We start from the raw sequence: 22,968 nt of genomic DNA, 5'->3' as shown, positions 1-22,968 counted from the left end.
TAAATGTGAATATAAATCATATGCTACTAATGTGCACTAGCATACAAACCTTCAGTAAAAACTGCTATTTGAAATAAGATTTTAAAACAATAAAACTGAGGCACAAAAATTTACATCTACCATGCTAGTTCAGCTACTTCTCTTTTCACTCTCTTCACTACCCTTCAAAAAGTTCCAAACTGTCCCCAACTTGTTACTTTGGGATCAGACAGCTTCCATCACTGATCACTCTGGTGTTTTGAAGCTTCTGGAGCCTTTCCCAATAAAACTTGCTTCAGGAATTTCTTCAGATTTATTTAAAAATGTGTCTGCTTAGTGACTGTTCCCACTATTGGAAATGTGGAAGAGTTTGTCCCTTCAAGCATCAAATCTCTACAGTTTATGCCAACAGCTAGTTAACACCCTAATTTATGACCACACCCTTGTCTTCCAGATAAGGATGAGGCCAGAAAAAGTCCTTAAGTATGGTGTTGTTCTAAAGGCTCTGCAACACTGCCTTGTCCTAAGACTGGCCCCAGTTGGAGCCTCCTGGGATGTTCCTGCTGGAGCCCTCTGTCCAGCCCTTCTCAATTTCCATTGGCAGAACTTTCTTAGCCTTCCTTCCTTCCTTCCTCTTAGTGAGGGCCAACTTTTAGTGCCTTCCTTTCTAGAGTGCTTAGATTAAAATGAAATTGGGCCTACTGGTTTGAGAACAATTCTGGTGGCAACTTTAACACTTTCTCTTTTTTAATTTTCTTTTTCTGTAGGTGCTGGGGATTGAACCTTATGCATATTTAGCACACACTCTACCACTGAGTCACACCCCAGCCCCTAAAAACAAACCTTTTCTATTTTAAATTTAAATCCTTAATACTTCTGAATCTTTTCAATATAGGTATAACAAACAAGATAGCAGTTTTATGCTGTAAAATTTCCCCTCAAAAAGTACAGATTTCGTTTTGGGGTTCATTCTTTTTCTTTTACTTAATAAAGTTTTTTAATGGCTCTTTTTGTATCTTGAGGCATTCTTCCAAACATCTGCACAGTCCCCAGAAGATTCCTAGTCATATTAAAATACCTTTATGTAATATCTTCAGTGGTTTAATATTTAATAAGCACCTGCAGCATGTGAGATGTAGCACCAAGAGCTATGAGGGACTCAACAAAATAAAAACCTCACAAAATAAGGCTTGAAAATTTGCTTTTGCCCAAATTGTCATTAATATTAAACTCTGTGTTTCCTGTGTCTTTGTGAATCTAATTAAGTGGAATTCAGTGAAATTGTATTAGTGGTAGGTAATAATCACATATTTTATGTGCTGCTATATCACAGGAAAGAATGGAAAATACTACATGAAAAACATAGAGTATCAAGATGGTGGAAGATAAATTAAGACTTTAAGGGATTTTTCATTTCGTTTTGTTTTTTGCCATACAATGGTTTGAACTCAGGGGTGTACTTGCTAGGCAGGTACTCTACTGCTTGAGCTATGCCCCCAGCCCGTTTTGGGGATATTTAGATAAAAAATAAATCCATGTTGTTGCTATGTCTATGTAGATATATATCCTTCTTTGTCCTTGAGGAAGCTTATGTACTCTTGTTTTAGACATAGGAGATTGAACATAAATAACTGGTGGAAAGCAGCAAGGCAAATCCCTGACTTAGGTGAGTCTATTACATATAAGCCACCCTCCACAACCAACAACTGAATGAGCTCACCTGCCTTTCCCCCTCTTGGCTCTTTTAGAATGTTATTATTATTCAGTGTCATATAAAGAATAGGAAATGTGCAAAGAGCCACAGTCTTTGCTTCTGTGGACTTTTTACTAATTCTCTGTGTTCCTCCAAACAGTGAGAGTAAGAGCAGAAGAAAACTGTATGTGTTTTGTTAACAGATGGAAATCATAAGATAATAATTATGCATTTCTGATCAGGTGCAATCAGTAGTGATTCTTTACTTCTGCCTTCCAATCAGTGATCATACACCTTTACTGACTGACTGACTGTCATGCTAATCCAGCTCAGACACCGAGTTCATTATAATCATGTTGGTAGAATATTGCTGAAGCACCCACTAACTCCTGTCCAAGCCTCAGTTAAGCCATATCACTATTGGCATATGGACATGTTGGATCACTTGTGGTTTTTTGTTCCCTCTTTCACATTCATATTTGGAAACTTGCTTATATTAATTTCACTGGAATTCTCCCTTCCCAAGCAGTTCATTGTGGCCCTGACATCTTACACAGTTTTTTTGTTAATACATATTTGCCTCTTAGAGAGAGCTATCTAATTCCCTCCTTTCTGCCCAAGAGTCAGACCACAACTCATCACTACCTCCCTGCCAACCCAGACAGATCTGTCCCAGGTCACCCCTCCTTGACAAAGTCTCACGTAAGTCGCCTTCCTCTTCATACCTTATAGTCGCCCTTCTCTCACCCATCCTCTTCTTGCTGCAGCTGATTCCTCTTCTCCCACAGGCACACCTACACCTATTCTTCCTCCTATAGAGTCTACTCTTTGCTTCGTCACCCGGTCTCTTTAAGTAAAAACAAATTTCAGCATGGCCATAACTCTTCTTCAAAGTTTTGATTGCCTCTTGGACAAAATCCAAACAGCCTCACTTCAGAAAACATCCTCCATCATCTGACCCCCTAATCCTTCTCCCTTCTCATCCTCTAGTCCTAATGTATCCCCAATATTCTCTTCTTACCACTCCTTGATAGCCCTCCACAATAGTCCTCTGCCCCTTCCCCCGATCTTCTCCTTTGTGGTGATCTCACATGTCCCATCTCTGGTGAAGTATTTCCTAAGTTTGTCAAAGTTCCCTGCTCTCTCCTCCCCACCCCCACCCTTCCATAGCTGTTATGGTTGTACATTATAATTACCCATTTATACATCAGCCCCTTATGTGACGGTAAGGACATGTCTTGTCCATTGTTTTTTGATACCCATCACAGTCTCTGGAACTCAAAATCTTTATTATATGAGTAAATAAATGTCACAGATGTATATAATGAATTTTAGAAAGATCTTTATTTAAATGGTTTACATAGATGAAAACTCTCGTTCTTAAAAAAACTGAGCTCCATTTATCCAGAAAATTTGCTTATATAAACCCATTCATGGTTCCATAATTTTGTAGAAAATCAACAAAAAAGATGTTTTTCTTAAGGCTCAAAATTATAAGAATGGATCATGATCACATTCACACAGGGTATTAATAAGATAAACACTTACTTATGCTATAACACCTATGTAGGTCTTAGAAGGAGAACCTATGAAGGTAAAGCTTTTGTATGTACTTTTCTTAGAAAAAAATTAAGAACCCAATTTTCAAGACCTCAGAACTTAGTGATTTTAATTTTTTTTTCTTTTGGTGCTGGACTTTGAACTCAGGGCCTATACCTTGAGCCATTCTGCCAGCCCTTGATGGGTTTTTTTCAAGATAGGGTCTTGGGAATTATTGCCCCAGGCTGGCTTCAAACTGCAATCCTCCTGTTCTCTGCCTCCTGAGTAGCTAAGATTACAGGTATGAGCCACCAGCGCCAGCAGTTTTAATTTTTTCAATGCATCCCTGGAAAAGACCACAGTAAGATTCAAATTTCAAATACTGTGATGTCAACTCTGATCATATTACACAAATAAATGTCTTTTGCTTTTGAGAATATAATTTAAAGTTAATTTAGCCCTCAACTTGAAATTTGAGAAAAAATGATATGTTATAAATATGCATAAAATTAATGTTTTGCTTTTCATTTTCTTTACTTTAAAAAAAGAACAAATACAAACTTTTAGTATCTTAAAATCAGTTTTTTCCTATATTAGATTTATTCCAAAGTATGTAAGCCTCCTTATTTGACATGAGGCATCCCATGCAGATCGTCTTGAATCAGTTGTTATGTCATATCTATATATATAAACCAATTTGTGTTTGCATCCAATTTATTAATAACCTACATTCCAGTGGCATTAAATATTTCAAGCTGATTATAATGTGTACTGTCCCCTTATTGTATTCAGTAGTAGGTATAAAAATAATTTATTTGGGGCCAAGGGGATAGCTCAGTGGTAAAGTGCTTGCCTCACATGAGCAAGGTCCTGGGTTCCATTATTAACACTGAAAAAAAAAATGTATTATGTCAAGTCAAAAGTTAAAACTTTGAATCTTTTTTATAAGTATCATGTATTGTAATTGCTAATATTATAAAAAAGAAAAAATATTGTGATTTTTAATAAATACTATCAACACTTTTAATTCTGACTGTTATTAGTCAGAAAAAGGTGTTTATGCAACAGACTTATAGGTATAGCTTTATACATATGTTTACTAATTCTACTGTGAACTATTGTTAATTTGTATACCTATTTGTACATCCATGTTAATTCATAACAAGGTAAGATAAACATGGGTAACATTTAAAAATATTGTGTATTATAAGCATAAGTTATCAAACAAATTGTAGAGGAGAAATATTTCCTTTGTTCTTCATACTCATAAATAAAAAACTTTTAATGAAGAATAGATTTCTAAAATATTGGGTTTTAGGTAAAGAAAGTGTTTAATTCCATTTATAGTTAGTAAGTTATAAGTTAATAGTTTTATCCAACTGGTTTTTCTGAAGTGCTTTAATATGCACATTTTTATTCCTGGCAGGAACTAATTCCAGAGTTCTACTACCTACCAGAGATGTTTGTCAACAGTAACGGATATCATCTTGGAGTCAGAGAAGATGAAGTAGTGGTAAATGATGTTGATCTTCCCCCCTGGGCAAAAAAACCTGAAGACTTTGTACGAATCAACAGGATGGTAAGAGAGATTTTTGTCTTTGCTCAAGCAATCATCAGGAAGTTCAAATATTATGTAGTTTTGTTCCGTTTTTAACTATTGCAAATTGGCACTTAACCTCTATAAATGTAGGGTTAAATTTTAAGAAAAAAAAGAAAGAAAGCATTTTAACTGTGGTGTTCTGAAAGCATTCTTTGTTGCAGAGAGGATTTTCTTTCATGTGAACTAATCAAGGAATGGTAATTCAGTTATATTTGCTCCCTCAGGAGAAAGCAATCAGATGAGCATCTGTTGACTAATATCACATGTTCTAAAGTGCTTAAAATAAATGCCCACTCCCATTTTTGTGTCTGTAACCAGTATGCCTGTACACTTCTGTCCCTTATAAAAATATTCAAAACAAGAAAAGATTATATTTGGAGAATATTTGTGTATAAGAAATTTAAGCTGTGACACATACCTCATGATGTAATATATTTGCCTGTTAGAGAACACCCATATTGTAAACATTCTTTTTCATCTATATGACAGATGTCTGGGTGTTCAAATAAGAAATGTGTAAATGGAATGTTTGCATGTGGTAATTTTATAGATTTTAATATGTTTTATCCATGTTTAAGGAGATTTGAATCTTAGTGAGGTTCTGGTACATGGAAATGAACCATATTACAAAACAACTTCTCTAGTTTACACTTGTTCTTGATCATTTGAGGAATTATATCAATAAAACCAATGACTCAAAACACATCTTTACTCTGTTTCACTTGCTCTCAGGTTTTTCCCAACTATCTCATAAATCTGTTCTATTTTGTTTCTGCAGTTATGCAGTTTTGTTATACAGAACCCAAATAAGTTCCATATATTGAATGGGGCTCACATGTTCTTTAATCCCCTTTTCTGTAAGAGCTTTATTAAGATACATCACATACCATATAATTCACGCACTGAAAGTTAAACAATCAATGGGTTTTAGCCTATTGAGAGTTTTGCAACCTTCACCACAATCAATTTTAGAACAGTTTTATCACCTCATAAAGAAACTCCAGACCTATTAGCATCTCACCCTATTTTCCCCAACTTCTCCATCCATTCAGTTCCCCACTCCCAGGTAACCACTAATCTACCTTCTATCTATACTTTCTGTTTCTCACCTACTTTCTTTGAATCTTTCTGCCTATTCTGGACATGTTCTGTAAATAGAATCATACAATATGTGGTTCTTCCCCAGTCTCCCACACCAGGTGTTACATTGTTTTGGACTTCATTGTCAGTGACATGCTCCTTTCTATTTCAGAATTACATTTTCTGTCTCAAAGAAATATTCTACTTTTAACAAATCTTATTTTACAAAGTTGTTACTGATATAATAGGCCCACATTTAAAAACACCATATAGGACTAGCAGAGTGGCTTAAGTAGTAGAGCTCCTGCTTAGCAAGTATGAGACCCTAAGTTCAAACCCCAGTACCTCCAAAACACAAACACACACATACACACATGCACACAAAAGCACCATAAAGGTAAGTAATCTGCCACCAGTTTTCCCCCTTTGAGGAAATATATATTGCATAAATTTTATGCATATTCTCTCTTCTCAGTCTGTAAGTTGGCACTTTCATATATATAGTTATTGCATACTATCTCCTTGAACAATAAATTACTACTTTATGTTTTTAATATGAAATACTTATACTTCAGTACTGAGTACTTCTAAAAATCTCTACTTACTATTAAAACTGGTCATCCATTAACACACTATCCTTACATACTTGAATGTGCAATATAAAACATGTCAGTGTAAGGATACCAGATCCATAAATTCAACCCTAGAAGCTTGCCACATGTCACTGTCTCTCAGCCACATCATGCCTCTAGATCTCCATAACCCAGTACCCATGCCTGTCACACAGTAGTTGGTCAGTAAACATTTGCTGAGTGAATTAGTGAACATTGGGGTAGTCATCTCATTGCTGTCAATATATATTCTAGTTTGGTCCATACCAATAAAAATGAGTCTCTCACTTAAGCAGGGAAAGTAGCCAAAAAATGTTAAACCAAAGTTTTTGTTGCTCTGAACAGAAACTCTCATGTGAGCCAGGCGCTGGTGGCTCACACCTGTGATCCCAGCTACTCAGGAGGCAGAGATCAGGAGGATCATGGTTTGAAGCCAGCCCAGGCAAATTGTTAGGCGAGAACCTATCTCAAAAAACCCTTCACAAAAATAGGGCTGGTGGAGTGGCTCAAGGTGAAGGCCCTGAGATCAAGCCCTATTACCTCAAAAAAAGGAAATTTTTATGTGGGTATTAATAAGTGCTTATGTGTTAGGTAGTAGGCTAGGCATTTGTTTTTTAAAAAATCGTATTCATAAGGTGTCCCTATTTACAGTTGAAAAACATGAAGACAAGAGATGTTCAATAATTTACCAGGGCAATGAAGTTAGTAAGTGACAGAATCCAAATGCCTTAAATATGCATTAAGGAAAAATAGAGTCCTTATCTTCATTATCTACTGGACATTTCACATTTGTTAATTTGCTAATGCTTATATAAAATTAAATTGATTATGCAGTAGAAAATGTGGATGACATTTTTTAGACTTCTGAACATGCAGCAATACAAACAAAACATATAGTAGACCACTGTTGCTTCCCAGTTCCAGGATGAGGCTATATTTTATACTAGGAGCATATTATTCTCAGTGGTACCCATTCCATGAAGTGTATAGATGCTTTAGAAAATAGGTTTGCATTCTTAATAAAAGACTCAAAAGTTGAAAAGAAAGCTTAATATAAAGGAAAGTTTTACCTGATATAGAAAAAGGAGTTATGTTTTCTAAATTGGGGAAATGACCTCTTATTTATACCATCATGTATCAAATAGCTAGAAAAGTGTTAAATTACCTTATTTACACTGTAAAAAGCATAGGGACATTTGACTTTAGTTTTTCGAGAAGCAACCATCTATCCAAGATCAGTTTCTCATTAAAATGATTTAAGCTGGTGTTTGTATCTCCATTCAGTTTTGGCAATATATTCCTTACCTTGCATTACCAATACCAAATCTCAGACAGAACCAAACTAATGAGGTATTTTGAGTAATACTCAATCACAATAAATTAATTATAGCTGCAAATATAGAAATTTTGGATAGAATGCAGCTTGAAAATAAGAACATAGTATTCAGTAGTACGCAGTGGTGAGAAGCAGCCTGCTTGGTAAAAGAACCAAAGTCATAGTGCCAACAAGTGAAAGGGTCATTTCCAATGAATTCATCTGCATGGATGGTTCCAAAAGCAGAAGCAGAAAGAAGTAGACTAAGTGATTGGTCAGATGCCCCAGGGTTGTTCACTGAAAAATAATTTATCCACGATAGAAATGGGTGTTCATAGTCTTTCCTTCTCTTTATTGTCCTCTCTGCCCATAGCTCACTCTGTCTTCTCAGCTATTCTGGTCTGTTCATTAATTTACTTGAATAAGAGACACGGCAAAAAGTGGCTTTAAGGAAAAATTGCCATTGAACAAATGGTGCTGGAAAAAAAATAGGTCCTGGAAAAGTTGGATATCTATGTGCAAAAAAGGTAGAGACCTTAGTCTTTACCTCATACACTACCAAAAACTGTATCATAGACCTAAATATAAAACCTAAGACTATAAAATTTCTAAAAGAAAACATAGGAGACAGTTTTTATGACCTTAGATTAGGCAAAGCTGTGTTACCTAAATATAAAACCTAAGACTATAAAATTTCTAAAAGAAAACATATAGGAGACAGTCTTTGTGACCTTAGATTAGGCAAAAATATGTTGATTATAACAACAAAAGCATAATCCATAAATGAAAACATTGATATACTAGACTTTAATAAAAATTGTCTTCTTTGAACAGTGCTGCTAAGAAAACTAAAAAGACAAGCCACAGGATACCAAAATAAATTTTAAGCACATCTAATAAAAGACTGTAATCTAAAATATATAGAGAGCATTCAAAAAAAATAAAAAGCAATAATTAGAAAATTAAATTTTTTAAAGGAAGACAAGCATCTTTATTATACAGCTGGCAAATAATAGTTTGGTATTTTTTTTTTATAAACACACACTTACCAGACACCCAGCAATCCCACTGCTCAAGGAAAATGAAAATATATGTTCACCCAATACATGAATATTTAGAGTGACTTTATTCAACTTTATTCAAACCCAGAAACTACCCAAATATTCCTCACCTGATGAATGGATATACAAACTGTGGTAGCTGGTGTCGGTGGCCCACACCTATAATCCTAGCTACTTAGGAAGCAAATAGTTGGCAAGACCCTGTCTCAAAAATAACCAACACAAAAAAGGGCTGGGAGAGTAACTCAAGAGGTAGAGCGGCTGCCTAGCAAGTATGAAACTCTGAGTTCAAACCCCAGTACCAACAACCTATGGGACATCCATGCAGTGGAGCACTAACTAGCAATAGGAAGGAACAAAATCACTTTCTAGCTATCATACAGATCAGGTCAAAACATTTAACATCTCCATTAATTTATTTATTTGTATATAGAGACAAGTCACTTATTTTCAATAATTTAATGATTTTTAGTAAATGTACAGAGATGTATGGCCATCACAACCTAATTTTAGAATATTTCCATCACCCCAAAAAGACTTCTTGCCTACCTCCAGCTGTAGGTAACCACTAATTTACTTCTTATTTCCATAGGTTTGCCTTTTCTGGACATCTCATTTAAAACAATCATTCATACATGTTTTTGGTGTTTAGCTCCCTTTGCCTAACATAGTTTTGCACAGTAGTTTTCCACTGAAGGGAATACCACACTTTTTTCATTCATTCATTCATTCATTCGTTAGTGAATGTGTAAGTTGTTTCCACTTCTTGACTATTATGATGCTACTATGAATGTTCACATTCAAGTTTCTATATGAAACTTGTGCTCATTTCTTTGGGATATATATACCTAGGAGTGGAATTGCTGACTAATATTGTTAATTTCTATTCAACTTTTTGACAAGCTGCCAAAGTGGCCGTGTTATCTTACACTCCCAACCACAGAGTGTGAGTTTCACTTTTCCATGTCCTCACCACCACTCATTATTACCAGATTTTTTTAAATTACAACAATTCTAGTGGATGTGAAGTAACATGTCATTATAGTTTTAATTTATATTTTTCTAGTGACTAATGGTGGTTAGCAGCTCTTTGGGTATTTATTAGATACTAAAACATTTTAGATGTATTTTAATAAAACAATAAGTTTTATTCATTATAGATACAACCCTTATGTTCTTCATTAGTCACAGAAGTTTATATGCTCCCAGAATTAATAATTTTATTATTTATATGCTTAATTGAAATAGAATAGGCACTCCTGCTTCTAAAGCCCAGGGAGCATCATACAAAATTTTTTGAACATGGGAACAGCTAACAGTTATGATGGGTGAAAACCATCAGATAATTCATATTGGCGTAAATTTAAAAAGTAATACTGTGCATTCTCGACGAAATCTGCAGATTTAGTCAGCTAGTATGTTTGTTGGGTGTTAATGTAATCTAACTAAATAAATTTGTCAGATAAATGAAGTTTCTAAATTTTCTGCAGGGTTTTTGAAGTACTGTTATGTTTATCTTTCTAAAATGTATTGCTACCTGATTCCCTTCCCTCTATACAAAGGATAAAACTGTATTCTCTTTAAAAAATCAAGTTTATTATCATTAATACCAATTATGAATTTATGAAGTGATAGAATCTGTACCAATTCTTTTTCTGTTTTCTAGGATTGTCAGCTGTCACCACAGCTCCCTTTTATAGCACTCAGCCATATAACAGTTTGCTGCTTATAATCTCTTCCAGGCTACAAACCAGAGAACCCATTTTATCAAGGCTTTATGATGAATAAGGGTCGCTCAAGTGCTAAGCAAGACCCTGGAGGAAATGTGAATTTCATAGCTCTGCCAAAGAGTAACTTTAGCTTTTACCTGGTTTCATTGGCCATTGTCTAATGGATTCCAGATTTGGGACTTATGTATTGAAAGATGAAGTGACAAAAGCCTTGCCTTAGTAAGGTAAATGGTACTATAGACAGCACACAGCTTGTACCTCTTCTTTCTTATATCCAGCTATTGGCTGCCCAGTGCACTCTTCTCCACAAGGGTAGCTGTTTACAATTTTTTCTCTCTACTTTCCTCAGTCCAAGACTTATTGCTGACAACTGCTGCAAATCTTAGTCACTTTACTCCCAGTCCTAAATCATCCCAACATGAAGGTTAACCAAGATAAAATATGCCAATTTTACTGTTTTGTTCTTGGCAGATACTATTCTAGAATTTCAGGTTCATCATTCTTATAAATCCTCAAAAAATCTTCTGAGGAAAGTATTGACCTTGGAACCAGCAGGGTAAATTAACATACCAAAACCACCTACTTACCAAAGCAGCAGTGTTCTTAGCCACAGTCTGTCTCCAGGAAAGGTAACTAGTGTTCAAAGGAGCTATGAAGAAAGAGGGAGAAAGCAAAGGGGAGGAGGATAGAAGCCTGTTCCTTCGAGTGAACAGAAGAAAAGAGAGATGACTGAGAAGTGATCCTAGATTAGTGGCATGGGTCAGCCCCAGTGACTATTCAGACCTGACTTTCTGAGGTCCCCAGTTTTGCTTCTGTGATCTGCCAGCCTCACCCTGAAAGGTTTCCTGTTGCAGCTAAGAAAACCTTGGCTTATTGCTGAGGAAGTTTCTGTTCCCTGTGTCCAACTAGTGTGAGAAGAGGGACAATGCCCTTGACTTACACAAGTGGAGAAAATGACATTCACTTACATTGTAAGCTTTGGATTCACAGGACTTTAAGACTGAAATAAACCTTTTACTTGAATGAGGAAGCTGAGACCTAGGAAGCCAAGGTGGCTTGTTGACAGTGGACTGAGCCCACTTGATTTCTACCTGAGGGTACCTAGCCTCAAAGTTTAGAATTCTAAATATAATATTACCTAGGCTGACATGTAGTCTTTAAAACTTCACCTACATTTTGAATTAAGTACCGCTTTATAGATCAACTTGAGAACCAAACTAGATTAGGATAATAGTGTTTGTACCACAGTATATGTTCCAATCACCAAATTACAGAGGAACTTTGGTAATAACCTGTTTGATATCTGCAAACCATCTCTAGTCACGGACACCCCAGAGACACTTAGCTGTGACCGAGGCTTACAAATCCATTTTCATCAATAGCTTTCTGCCTGGTTCATTGTTCATATGATCACTATTTAGGTGTCTTAAAGTCCCTTTAAAATACCTGATTCTCATCAAACATTTTCTTGTCGTTTGGGTTTTAATAAGAGAATTATTCAGACAAAGGAACAGTCTGAGAAAGCGTATAATACCAACACTCAAATTCTCTCTCTTTCTTTAAGAGAGAATAAAATGCATGAATGCAGATTTTGAGCAATAAAATATTTTCATTTATAATTGCTCAGAATACTTCTATTGTATATAAATTAAATGTAACAAATAGTTTACTCCTGATACTAACATTACAGTTCAAGTACTGACTTCTGTTTACATACCTCTCACCTGTCCTGTCTGGTCTTTTCAACAGCTGAGTGCTGCTGAGCAGACTTTAAGTAAAGCAAGTGACGTGCTTCTTTAAAATAGGTGCTCTGTGTAGTATCCTTTAAATACATATTCATCGGGTCATGTGTACAAAATACACTAGCCACTGTAAGGACTGCATGTAACTTGGTGATGTCATTGCCCTGCAAAGATTTGTTCCCACATATTCAAAAGAATTAAGTTTTACAATTGATAAAACAGAAGAAATAGGTGCTTGTCCATGACTGAAAATACCAAAAAACACTTTTAGAAATAAATAGTCCATTTTTTTATTGTAAGTTATAGGTTCCAACTTGTATTTGTGAAGAAATTTAAAAAAGGAAGGCACTGGGGTTTTTCTCTATTCTAAGCCAAATTCCTGTTACCTTATTAGTGAATCTGAAAAGGCTTATGAATCAAATATTTATACAAAATTCTCTATATTTGGGGAGTTTACACTATCCCCATCTTTGCTCTCTGCATCACTGGGAAGCAGCACCTTATTAAGTAAATGGTATGCAGAAAGTACTTTGAGGTGGCTTCAGAAGCTGCTTCTTTCTGTCTTTTTTTTCCTGGGTCTTTCTTGAAGCGCCCCTGCAGGGCACAGGGAGAAGCTCCTGGTGTATTGGCAAGATGCTATGTGTGTGGCAGCCATTGTTTGCTTCAGAACTACTGTTAAAGGTCAAAGCCAGGGTGCTGCCTCTGGAATCAGTCCTAAGCAGCAGTTATGAAAATGGCTCATCAAATGTGGCCTTATCGCTGCAGCTGCTGCTGTCAGTGTCCCTCTACTACTTTATTCCAAATTCTCCTTCAGACTATAGATTCCTCTACTCCAGGTTTTGGTCAGTTTTCCCATCCTGCTGATGGGGATTGATCATACTGACCTCATGCAGAAGCAATGTCGGGTTTCTGTGTTAAAACTGTTACATTTAACCTGTGATCTACATATTTACAATTTTTGCTGGAGGAATATTTATTTCTTGTGTCTTTCTATAATATTTAGGCACTAATATAAAATATAAAAGGGGTTTGAATATAAACTTCATCTTAAATATTATTTTGTAACATTAAAACTTTCTAATTTTATACTGGCTGGGTAGTTCATGTAGGATTTAGTTCTTCTAAATAGTGTTAGAGAAAATTTGCTCTAGTGTATTTATAATTTGGACTGGGATTATCTTTAGTTATTTGCAGTAGTTCTTTGTAATGAGCCTAAAGTATAAAATGGAAATTTCATATATCCCAAAGAAATGACATTTACAATTGTAAAAAGGGTGGTTCATCTCTTTGGATGGATTAGTATTCTCTGTCCATGAGCATTCCCTCCTTCTTTCAAGCTATCATTAAGAAATTTGAGGCAAAGAAGACAAAATAATATGAAAAGGATGACATCATTGACTTTTGTACACTCAGCTTCATTATTACATGCCAACAATTGAACAAGTATTTAATACATTGGTAGCAGCCTTTACTTGCATAGAAACTAATTTCCTATTCTAATCTTTAAAAACGAAACAGTACTTTTTCACTATTAGCATATATTAATTGTACAAAATAGTGAGTTTCATTATATTTCTATACATGCATATCATGTACTTTGATCATATTCACCCCCCCACACAAGTATTTTGGGTTTTGAATGATGCATTTCTTTAGTCTGTTGTTGTTGTTGTTAGTGTTGCTTAAGTTGTGGTCAGTAGCATACATAATTGGTTACAATTGTTTATGCTTTATAAATACATTCAAAAGAATTATTTCACTGAAGAGCTATGAAATTCAAAATTTGGTCTCACTAGGAAGCTTAGAAAAGTGATATAGTCACTTGTAGTAGACATTTCAATAAATTCTAAATGCATTGAGTTTAAACATCAAGAATTGGTTTAATTTATCCTTGCAAAAGTAGTCTTATTATAACTGACTTACTCATGAAACATTAATAAAGCATTGTGTTCAGTTCTAACACAATTATAGTCTGACCTCCTCACAAAGGACAGAAATAGAAAGTATCTCTGATAACATTATCCTAATGCTAGGTTCATCAATCACAATCTAGCCTTTTTTTAAATTTGTTTTAGAAAAAGCCTTTCATGGCTGTGCACTGATAATCTCCAGCCCCAGCCCAACGGATCCCTGGAACCATTGGTCCAGATGCACGGTGTTCCCAGTCTAAGCACATGCCCAGTGTGCTGGAGAAGTCCAGCCTCAGTGTGCCTTCTTTTACGACGTTACATCCTTTACAAAATTTTCATATTTTGAAGAACAAGTCTCTTTTATAATGATAACAGTTTAAATTTGAAATACATCCCAAATTCTTTTTTAAAAAAAGAAAGGAAGGAAGAAACCTTGCTTTAAAAAGCACTGACAGTGCTCACTCAGTTTGGCAGGTTACTTTTGAGTGTTCATACACTGTTTCCCATGCTTGCAATACATCAGTGAAAAAGCAAGAATCCCTGCCTAGGCATTACACAAATAAACAAACAAATAAGAAAAATGCCTAGTGTATTAGGTGACAAATGCTATGGTAAAAAGGAGTAGTGCAAAGTAAGGGGATGAGGAGTATAGGGAAGAAAGTCTGGTAGCCTCTCTTTGAAGGTGAGATTTGAGCAAAGGCCTGAGGTGAGGGAATAAGCCAAGTAACTCTCTTGAAGAAAGAGCACTGCATGCAGAGGGGACACTGGGACAAAGGCTCTGTGGCAGGGATGTACTTGGCCAGGATACAGTGAGCAAGTGGGTGCCTAAGAGAGGACGGAGCATCACATGGGAGTTGAAGGCCATCACAAGCACTTTTTCCCTGAGTAATATGGAGAGTCATCACGGTGTTTTGAACAGAAGAGTGACATGAGCTCATTTATGTTTTGCAAGGATCACTCTGCATTGTTGGAAATGAATGGTTAAGACAAGAATCAGGTATCTGTTAGGAGGTGTTGTTAGAGAGATGGTGGGGGTTTGCACTGGAGGATAGCAGTGAAGAATAAGGAATCAATCCATTCTGGGTGTATTTGAAAGTTGGAGCCTACTGTCCCCCTCTGAGACTTCCTACAGTGACATTTTTTTCTGCAGATTTCTTTGTCTTACAGTGTCAGGGAAAGGGTAGGGGAATGAGTGTGACAGTGGTGATGCTCACACAGCAGACATAGATTCACTACATTTCAGTAAGTTCTCAACTTGACACTAGCAGATGTTCTCAACAACAGGAAAGGCTGGGGTCAATGTTTACGCCTACTGGACTCTGATCTTTTTGAGGACATAGATGCTTACTTATCTCTGTATCCCCCAAGGCTAGTGTTTGATGCAAAGTAGGTGGTCAGTAATTTGGGGCAATGGAGTGATTGGAGTATATTAACTTGTTTATTCACATTTCCATAGGATGTGCCCCCAACCCCAGAAACCAGTTTTTTTCTTATGTATCAAAGAATTCCTGGGGTCTAGAACACTGCCTAGCTTCACAAGGTTTACTTTCTAGTAGAAGACACATATTATGCTTTTGAAACAGTGAAATGTTAATTGGCAGTAATCCTGTTCCTTTGTGTAATACTTTCAAGTTTGTTTCTAAATTGATTTCACAAGTTTGTATACATTATCGCACCCATTAAGTGACAGAAGGATGTTCATGAAGAACGTTATAGAAACTCAGGAGAAAAGACAAGTGTGAGCAGGAGACTAGGAAGCAAATTCTGGCCTGAACAAGAAGTACACAGGAGGACTGGATACTTTCAGGTTAGAGAGAAGGAGAGTAAAGGCACAGAGGTCACACCAAAGGCTACGTGCCCAAGTACTATGTCCTCCTCCTGTGCTTCTGGAGGCAGGATATATATCAGGAAGCCATGAGAAACAGGGGGAGTATGGGTAGGATCACGGTTCGAAAGGCTTGACGCAGCTTATGGTGATAGTGTTAGGCCAGGAGAAATCTTGAGAGGTATGAAATAGAGGTCGCAATGTGAGCATGGTGGCTTCCAAAGTCTGCTCTGCCAGCCTTGAATTACAGAAAAAGGTCAAAGTCTATTGTAGTAGCTCATCTGGAGAGTAATGAGGGTTAGAAAATAATCTTGTGTATTATACAATGAGTAATCTATCAAGTAATGAGATAATTTAACCATCCATAAGCATTTACAACAACTATGTTTATTGACTTAAAACAATTGAATAATTGAAATTGTAGTAACTAGAACTTCAGTTTGTTTATGAAAAAAAAACACTGGCATAGGCATTATAAAGGTGGAAATATCCATTTGAATACATGTAACTCCATTTGGAGAATTTTTTTATTACCAAAAGCAAGTTTTTGAAGTAATAGAGAAAAATATGGAAATATTTTTTGCTGTAATCTAAAAGAGATAGGAATTGAAAACTCACATAATGAATTCAGATAGAATAAATCATTCCTTATTGTTAATTTCAGCAGCCTATTTTCCTTTTTCATAAGTTTCAGAGAGGCTTTATCTCAGATCTATTAGAGAAAGAATTTTCTACCATCTAATACCCATTGGACAAAATGGAAATTAGAATTAGGTAAGTTTTGTCTATCTAAGAGATAGCCTCTCTGGTTTCAGGAACACTCTCTACTTTCTTCCTCTCAGGTCCCCAGGGTAGACTTATGGATTGGGAATTGGTTTATCTAGGCTTAAAGCAATTACTTCTGCCTTTAGATATGCAAGTAGATGGTAAAGAAAGCTATTAAGATCATTATAACAATAATAGCTCAGTAATCAAGAATTCTGTATATTTTTCAAACATATTGTACTAAAATTTTCAGACCAAAGTGATTTTGTGCATGAAAACAGAGCTATGAAAAAACTCATAAGCAGATGTCATGTATTTAACAACAGATTAGTACTATCGTACAGTAAAGAACCATGGTGTCAGATGTCAGGGTCAGGTAGGTTCTTATACTTTATTTCTGATAGCTAATATTCAATTCTTAGAAATGCATTTGACTTTGAATCAGATTTAGTTTTTTAGTGTTCTAAATTGGATTTTGTTTTCTACACAGTGACTGGAAGGACAGAAAACCTATTAGACTTTATCAGTTTAGCTCCTACCTTTTTGTTTCTTTGTCATTTAACTTTATAAACAAAAAGAAAAAACTGTACAGAACTATTTGACCACAATTATCAATTAATTCACCATGCTGCTTCTCTAATAAATAGACTAGAATAAGGTAAATAACTATATAGATATATATGATTTTAAGTTTAATTAGAGATTATGTTGAAGAACTATGAGCTAAGATGAAATGAATGAATACTGAGCAAAATGTGAAAAACCAAAATCGAGGATTTATAAGCCCTCAAGAAATTCAGTAAAGTTTTCCCATAGTCCTAGAAAATCCAAGCCATACATTTATTTTTAGGTGAATTCCACTAAGATTTTTAAGAGATAATGAATTCATTTCTTAGGCAAGTTGTTCAGAAAATAAAAGAAGCCATCCAGCTCACTTTATGATACTAGTGGGATCTTGATTCCAAAAGTAGTTAAAGGAGGACAAATAAAAAAGAGAAATGACCCATTTCATGTTTGACTATAATACAAAAATTCTAAGTAAAATATCAGTGTATTAAACATAAGTGTGTGTGTGTGTTGCATTAAGACTAAGGGTTTATCCCTTTAAAATCAGGAAAAAGGATGGTCCATATCACCACTGCTATTAAAGTTAAGAACAATTCCATTAGAAAAAAAAAAGCCATATTTACCAGACACAAAATCAACTGATAGAAATCAATAGCAATTTTATATGATTCATAACCAAATATAAAATGTAATTTTTAAGATGCATTAAATTTATGACCTTAGGAAAAAAACTTAAACAAAAATAAAAGTTTTATGGAAAAACTTGTAAATCTTCACTCTAATATAGGACATAGGAAATGATCTTTATAGAAACGTTTTGGGACCGCTGGTAGAAAAACCTAACGTCAGTGTTCCTAAGTTAATTTATGAATTGATTGGTGTCTCAGTTAAATTATTTTGATATATCTATTCACTACTGTAAAAGTTACATGAAAAGAATAAAGACCATGAGTAGCGTAGTTAATCCTGAAAAAGGAAGAATAAATTGTACCAGGTATTAACATATATATGAAACAAATGTAATTAAGAAAGTAATGGAAATAAAGAGTGTAGAAAGCGAGACATTTGCACATGTCTAGATAGATACATAAATACATAGAAGAAAGAGAAGGAAAAAAGAAGAGCTGGTCTTTTTGTAGATAATCATTCTATCTGTAAATATATGTTTAAATATATACTCAAATATATAGTCACCCACTAAAGGTGACACCAACTCATCACTGAGGAAAGGAGTGTTTATTTATTTACTTACTTACTTACTTATTATTTTGGCGGTACTGGGGTTTAAAGTCAGGTCTTCACACTTGCAAAGCAGGTGCTCTACCACTTGAGCCACACCTCCAGGAATGTTTATTTAATAGAGAGTATTGGAAAACTATCTTAACTATATAAAAAATAATCTAATGCCATATATAAATGAAAGTAGACTGTAGATGGATTAAAGACAAATGAAAAAGTAAAAAACCATAAGTGTAAAGCTAATTGACAAAAACATCAAAACAAAATCTTAAGAACATAAACATTTAAAAAAAGATTCAGTTATTTCAAAATCAGTAATTTCTATTCAACTAAGAACATAAAATTAACAAACATATGACATGTAAGAGAATCCATTTACAATGTTTTAAACCAAAAGGACCTGTTATCTAAAATATTTAAAGAACTTTTGCAAATCAACAACACAAAGACATAAACCACTATAAAAAATGGGCAGAGAGCATGAACAGGAAATTTATAGAAAAGGAAATCTTAAAAACTAGACATATTTTAAAAAATGTCAGATTTCCTAGTAATAATAGAAATACAAGTTAAAACAACAACACGAAATTATTTTGTATCTATTACGCTGACCAAAATTAGAAAAATATTATGAGTCATTGGAAATGTGGACATATGAAAACTTCATGTACTAGTGGAGGAAGTGGGGCCAGAGCAGTTACTGTGAAGAGCAGCACTAATGACTCAGATGGAATATATACACGGTCAGTCCTACTCCATAATATAAATCCCAAGGAGATATTCACAAAAATTAAATAGCACTAATCTCTCTCTCTCTCTCTCTCTCTGTCTCTCTCTCTCTCTCTCACACACACACACACACACACACACACACACACACACACACACACACAAGCTGTTACTTATGGGGTAGGAAAGAAGTAGAAGTAGGGAGTTGAGATAGAAGGATAATTGGGACTAAAAACATTTTAAAACCTCAAAATAATGAAAAGTCATGATTCTCTCATGATTACACTAGGCATTTTATTCTAACAGAATAATAGTAAATTTATCAATCTTTTCTTTAGTGATATCTATAACATTTATTTCAAATAGTTGTTGCCTAGCCAAGCATGTTGGTAAATAGTAATTCTACAACTATTTTCAATTCCTGTGAATAGATTGATTAATAGCTATTCAATAATGAGCATACATTTATTCATTTTTTATCCTTTTGTACCTCGCACTGAAACTATTACTAATTATTAAACTGATTTTTTTTCTCAATTGACTATACTGGACAAAATAATTTATACAAGTTGACCAAACCAATATTGTAGACATAACCAATGCATAACTTTAAAATATTCCTCTGATTGTATTTTTGTTTCATTTCCTATATTCTTTCCTGAACAATTATTTTAAGATTGGTGAGATGAAGTGTATAGAAATTCTGTTTAGTTAAATGTAATAATAAGAAAAGTTGAAAAGTATCATTCAGAATACTTTGCATATTTTTAATGAAATGCAGTTTTGAGATGGTTAATTTAAAATTCATTTATTAATTAAATGTATTCCAAATTGGTTACAACACCTTGGAAACCAGAAACATATAGCCAGAGAATGGCTTTGTTCATATACTTAGTAATAGTTATAGTTTAGAGAATTGTTGTATATATCTATGCACAGCTGAAATTGAGGAAGCTAGATATACAACTTTCTGTTCGTGTTTTCAAAATCAATAAGAACCGATGATGCAAGAATGCAGTAAAGTGAGAGGCAGAGCAAGCTAAGCCATGCACTACCACTGCTCACCACATGAGCCTGAGTAGGACTTCCTCCCACCTGTTAAGGTGCCTCTAGGAAGCTTCTGATGGCTTCCTAGGAAACAAAAGGGCCTTCTTTTCTTCTTACTCTTTGTAGAAGCTTCGCATAGTCGTTGGTTCTTGGCTCTCAGTAATTTATCATTTTTCTTACTCACTAACAAGTATCCCAAATTGCCCAGTGATTCCCAAACTCATAATAGATGACTTAATTCATCTTAGAGGTGAACCGGAGGACCTTAGGCGGGAAAATAAATACATGTTTAATTTCAAAGTATTGTTTAAAAATCAGAAATTATTATAAAATGGCATTAAGATAGCTATTTCAAATTAGTTTTCTTTTAAATGTGTTTTTGAAAGATATCTATTTCGGTATTAAAATTCACATATATACATGATGAAGCCAAGAGAAAATTAAGCATTTTAAAAAGAGAAATTTTTCATTTTAGATCTTTGTCTTATAAGACATTGTATTTTGCAATTTCTAAGAACTGAATACGTACTTCACAGAAACCAAATTGATGAATGTAAAGAACATGTTCTTATTTGTCTAGAATATTTCATTGTAATACAGAAACAAGGAGCTGCTAAGTTTGGACAGACTCTCATTTCTTTCTTGACTCATTTTAGGCCCTGGAGAGTGAATTTGTTTCTTGCCAGCTGCATCAGTGGATTGATCTTATATTTGGCTATAAACAGCGAGGACCAGAAGCAGTCCGAGCTCTGAACGTTTTCCACTACTTGACCTATGAAGGCTCGGTGAATCTGGACAGTATCACTGATCCTGTGCTCAGGGAGGTAGGTGTGAAGTTCTGTATTCTTCCAAAACTGGCATCTCTCAAAACACAAATTTGACTTTCCATCTCTTTCTGTATAAATCTTTCAACATAACTTTTTTTTTTTTTTTTTTTTGTGGTACTTGGGATTGAACTCAGGGCCTCATGCATGCGAGGAAACACTAAACCACTGAGCTATATCCCCAGCCCTCAACATAACTCTTTACTACACATAGATTTTGGGTTCTTGACAAATGTTGAAAAAGAAATATATATCAGAAGTAAATAATGAGACCAACTTTTTTTGGACTGTACATGTTTTTGATAAACTTCTATGTCCTCATTTTATTTTATCTCAGAATCTTCATTAAAATTTCTAATGCTTTAAGTGTGTTATTAATGCATGAAACCTAGATAAGTAATTAAATAAGAGTAGTTCACAGTAAAATAATCTGCCAGTGAGTTTTTTTTATTTTTTTTATTTTTTTATTATTCATATGTGCATACAATGCTTGGGTCATTTCTCCCCCTGCCCCACCCCCTCCCTTACCACCCACTCCGCCCCCTCCCTCTCCCCCCCACCCCTCGATACCTGGCAGAAACTATTTTGCCCTTATCTCTAATTTTGTTGAAGAGAGAGTATAAGCAATAATAGGAAGGAACAAGTATTTTTGCTAGTTGAGATAAGGATAGCTATACAGGGAGTTGACTCACATTAATTTCCTGTGCATGTGTGTTACCTTCTAGGTTAAGTCTTCTTGATCTGACCTTTTCTCTAGCTCCTGGTCCCCTTCTCCTGTTGGCCTCAGTTGCTTTTAAGGTATCTCCTTTAGTTTCTCTGAGTTGAGGGCAACAAACACTAGCTAATTTTTTAGGTGTCTTACCTATCCCCATATCTCCCTTGTGTGCTCTCGCTTTTATCTTGTGATCAAAGTTCAATTCCCTTGTTGTGTTTGCCCTTGATCTAATCTCTGCATGTGAGGGAGAACATACAATTTTTGGTCTTTTGGTCCTTGATCTAATCTCAGCATATGAGGGAGAACATACGATTTTTGGATTTTTTGGTCTTTTGGTCTTTTGGTCTTTGGTCACTCAGAATGATGTTCTTCAATTCCATCCATTTACCAGCAAATGATAACATTTCGTTCTTCTTCATGGCTGCATAAAATTCCATTGTATATAGATACCACATTTTCTTGATCCATTTGTCAGTAGTGGGGCATCTTGGCTGTTTCCATAATTTGGCTATTGTGAATAGTGCTACAATAAACATGGATGTGCAGGTGCCTCTGGAGCAACCTGTGTCACAGTCTTTTGGATATATCCCCAAGAGTGGTATTGCTGGATCAAATGGTAGATCAATGTCTAGCTTTTTAAGTAGCCTCAAATTTTTTTCCAGAGTGGTTGTACTAGTTTACATTCCCACCAGCAGTGTAAGAGGGTTCCTTTTTCCGCACATCCTCGCCAACACCTGTTGTTGGTGGTGTTACTGATGATGGCTATTGTAACAGGGGTGAGGTGGAATCTTAGTGTGGTTTTAATTTGCATTTCCTTTATTGCTAGAGATGGTGAGCATTTTTTCATGTGTTTTTTTGGCCATTTGAATTTCTTCTTTTGAGAAAGTTCTGTTTAGTGCACTTGCCCATTTCTTTATTGGTTCATTAGTTTTGGAAAAATTTACTTTTTAAGTTCCCTATATATTCTGGTTATCAGTCCTTTGTCTGATGTGTAGCT

The 22,968-nt window shown here is 35.1% G+C and overlaps 1 protein-coding gene across 5 annotated transcripts in view; it reads left to right on the top strand.

Moving 5' to 3' along the window:
- Nbea (neurobeachin) overlaps positions 1 to 22,968 on the top strand; it is a 643,202-nt gene that overhangs the window by 573,191 nt on the left and 47,043 nt on the right. For all 5 annotated transcript variants that reach the window (XM_074043550.1, XM_074043551.1, XM_074043549.1 and 2 more), the window contains 2 exons: positions 4,638 to 4,790; positions 21,089 to 21,256. In XM_074043550.1, the coding sequence (XP_073899651.1) occupies positions 4,638 to 4,790; positions 21,089 to 21,256 (321 nt within the window). The remainder of the gene's footprint in view (positions 1 to 4,637; positions 4,791 to 21,088; positions 21,257 to 22,968) is intronic.

The sequence above is a fragment of the Castor canadensis genome, chromosome 10, assembly GCF_047511655.1.
Source record: "Castor canadensis chromosome 10, mCasCan1.hap1v2, whole genome shotgun sequence".
Classification (NCBI taxonomy): Eukaryota; Metazoa; Chordata; class Mammalia; order Rodentia; family Castoridae; genus Castor; species Castor canadensis.
The sequence above is the reverse complement of the archived record's forward strand: the minus strand, read 5'-3'. Positions and strand labels throughout refer to the sequence as shown.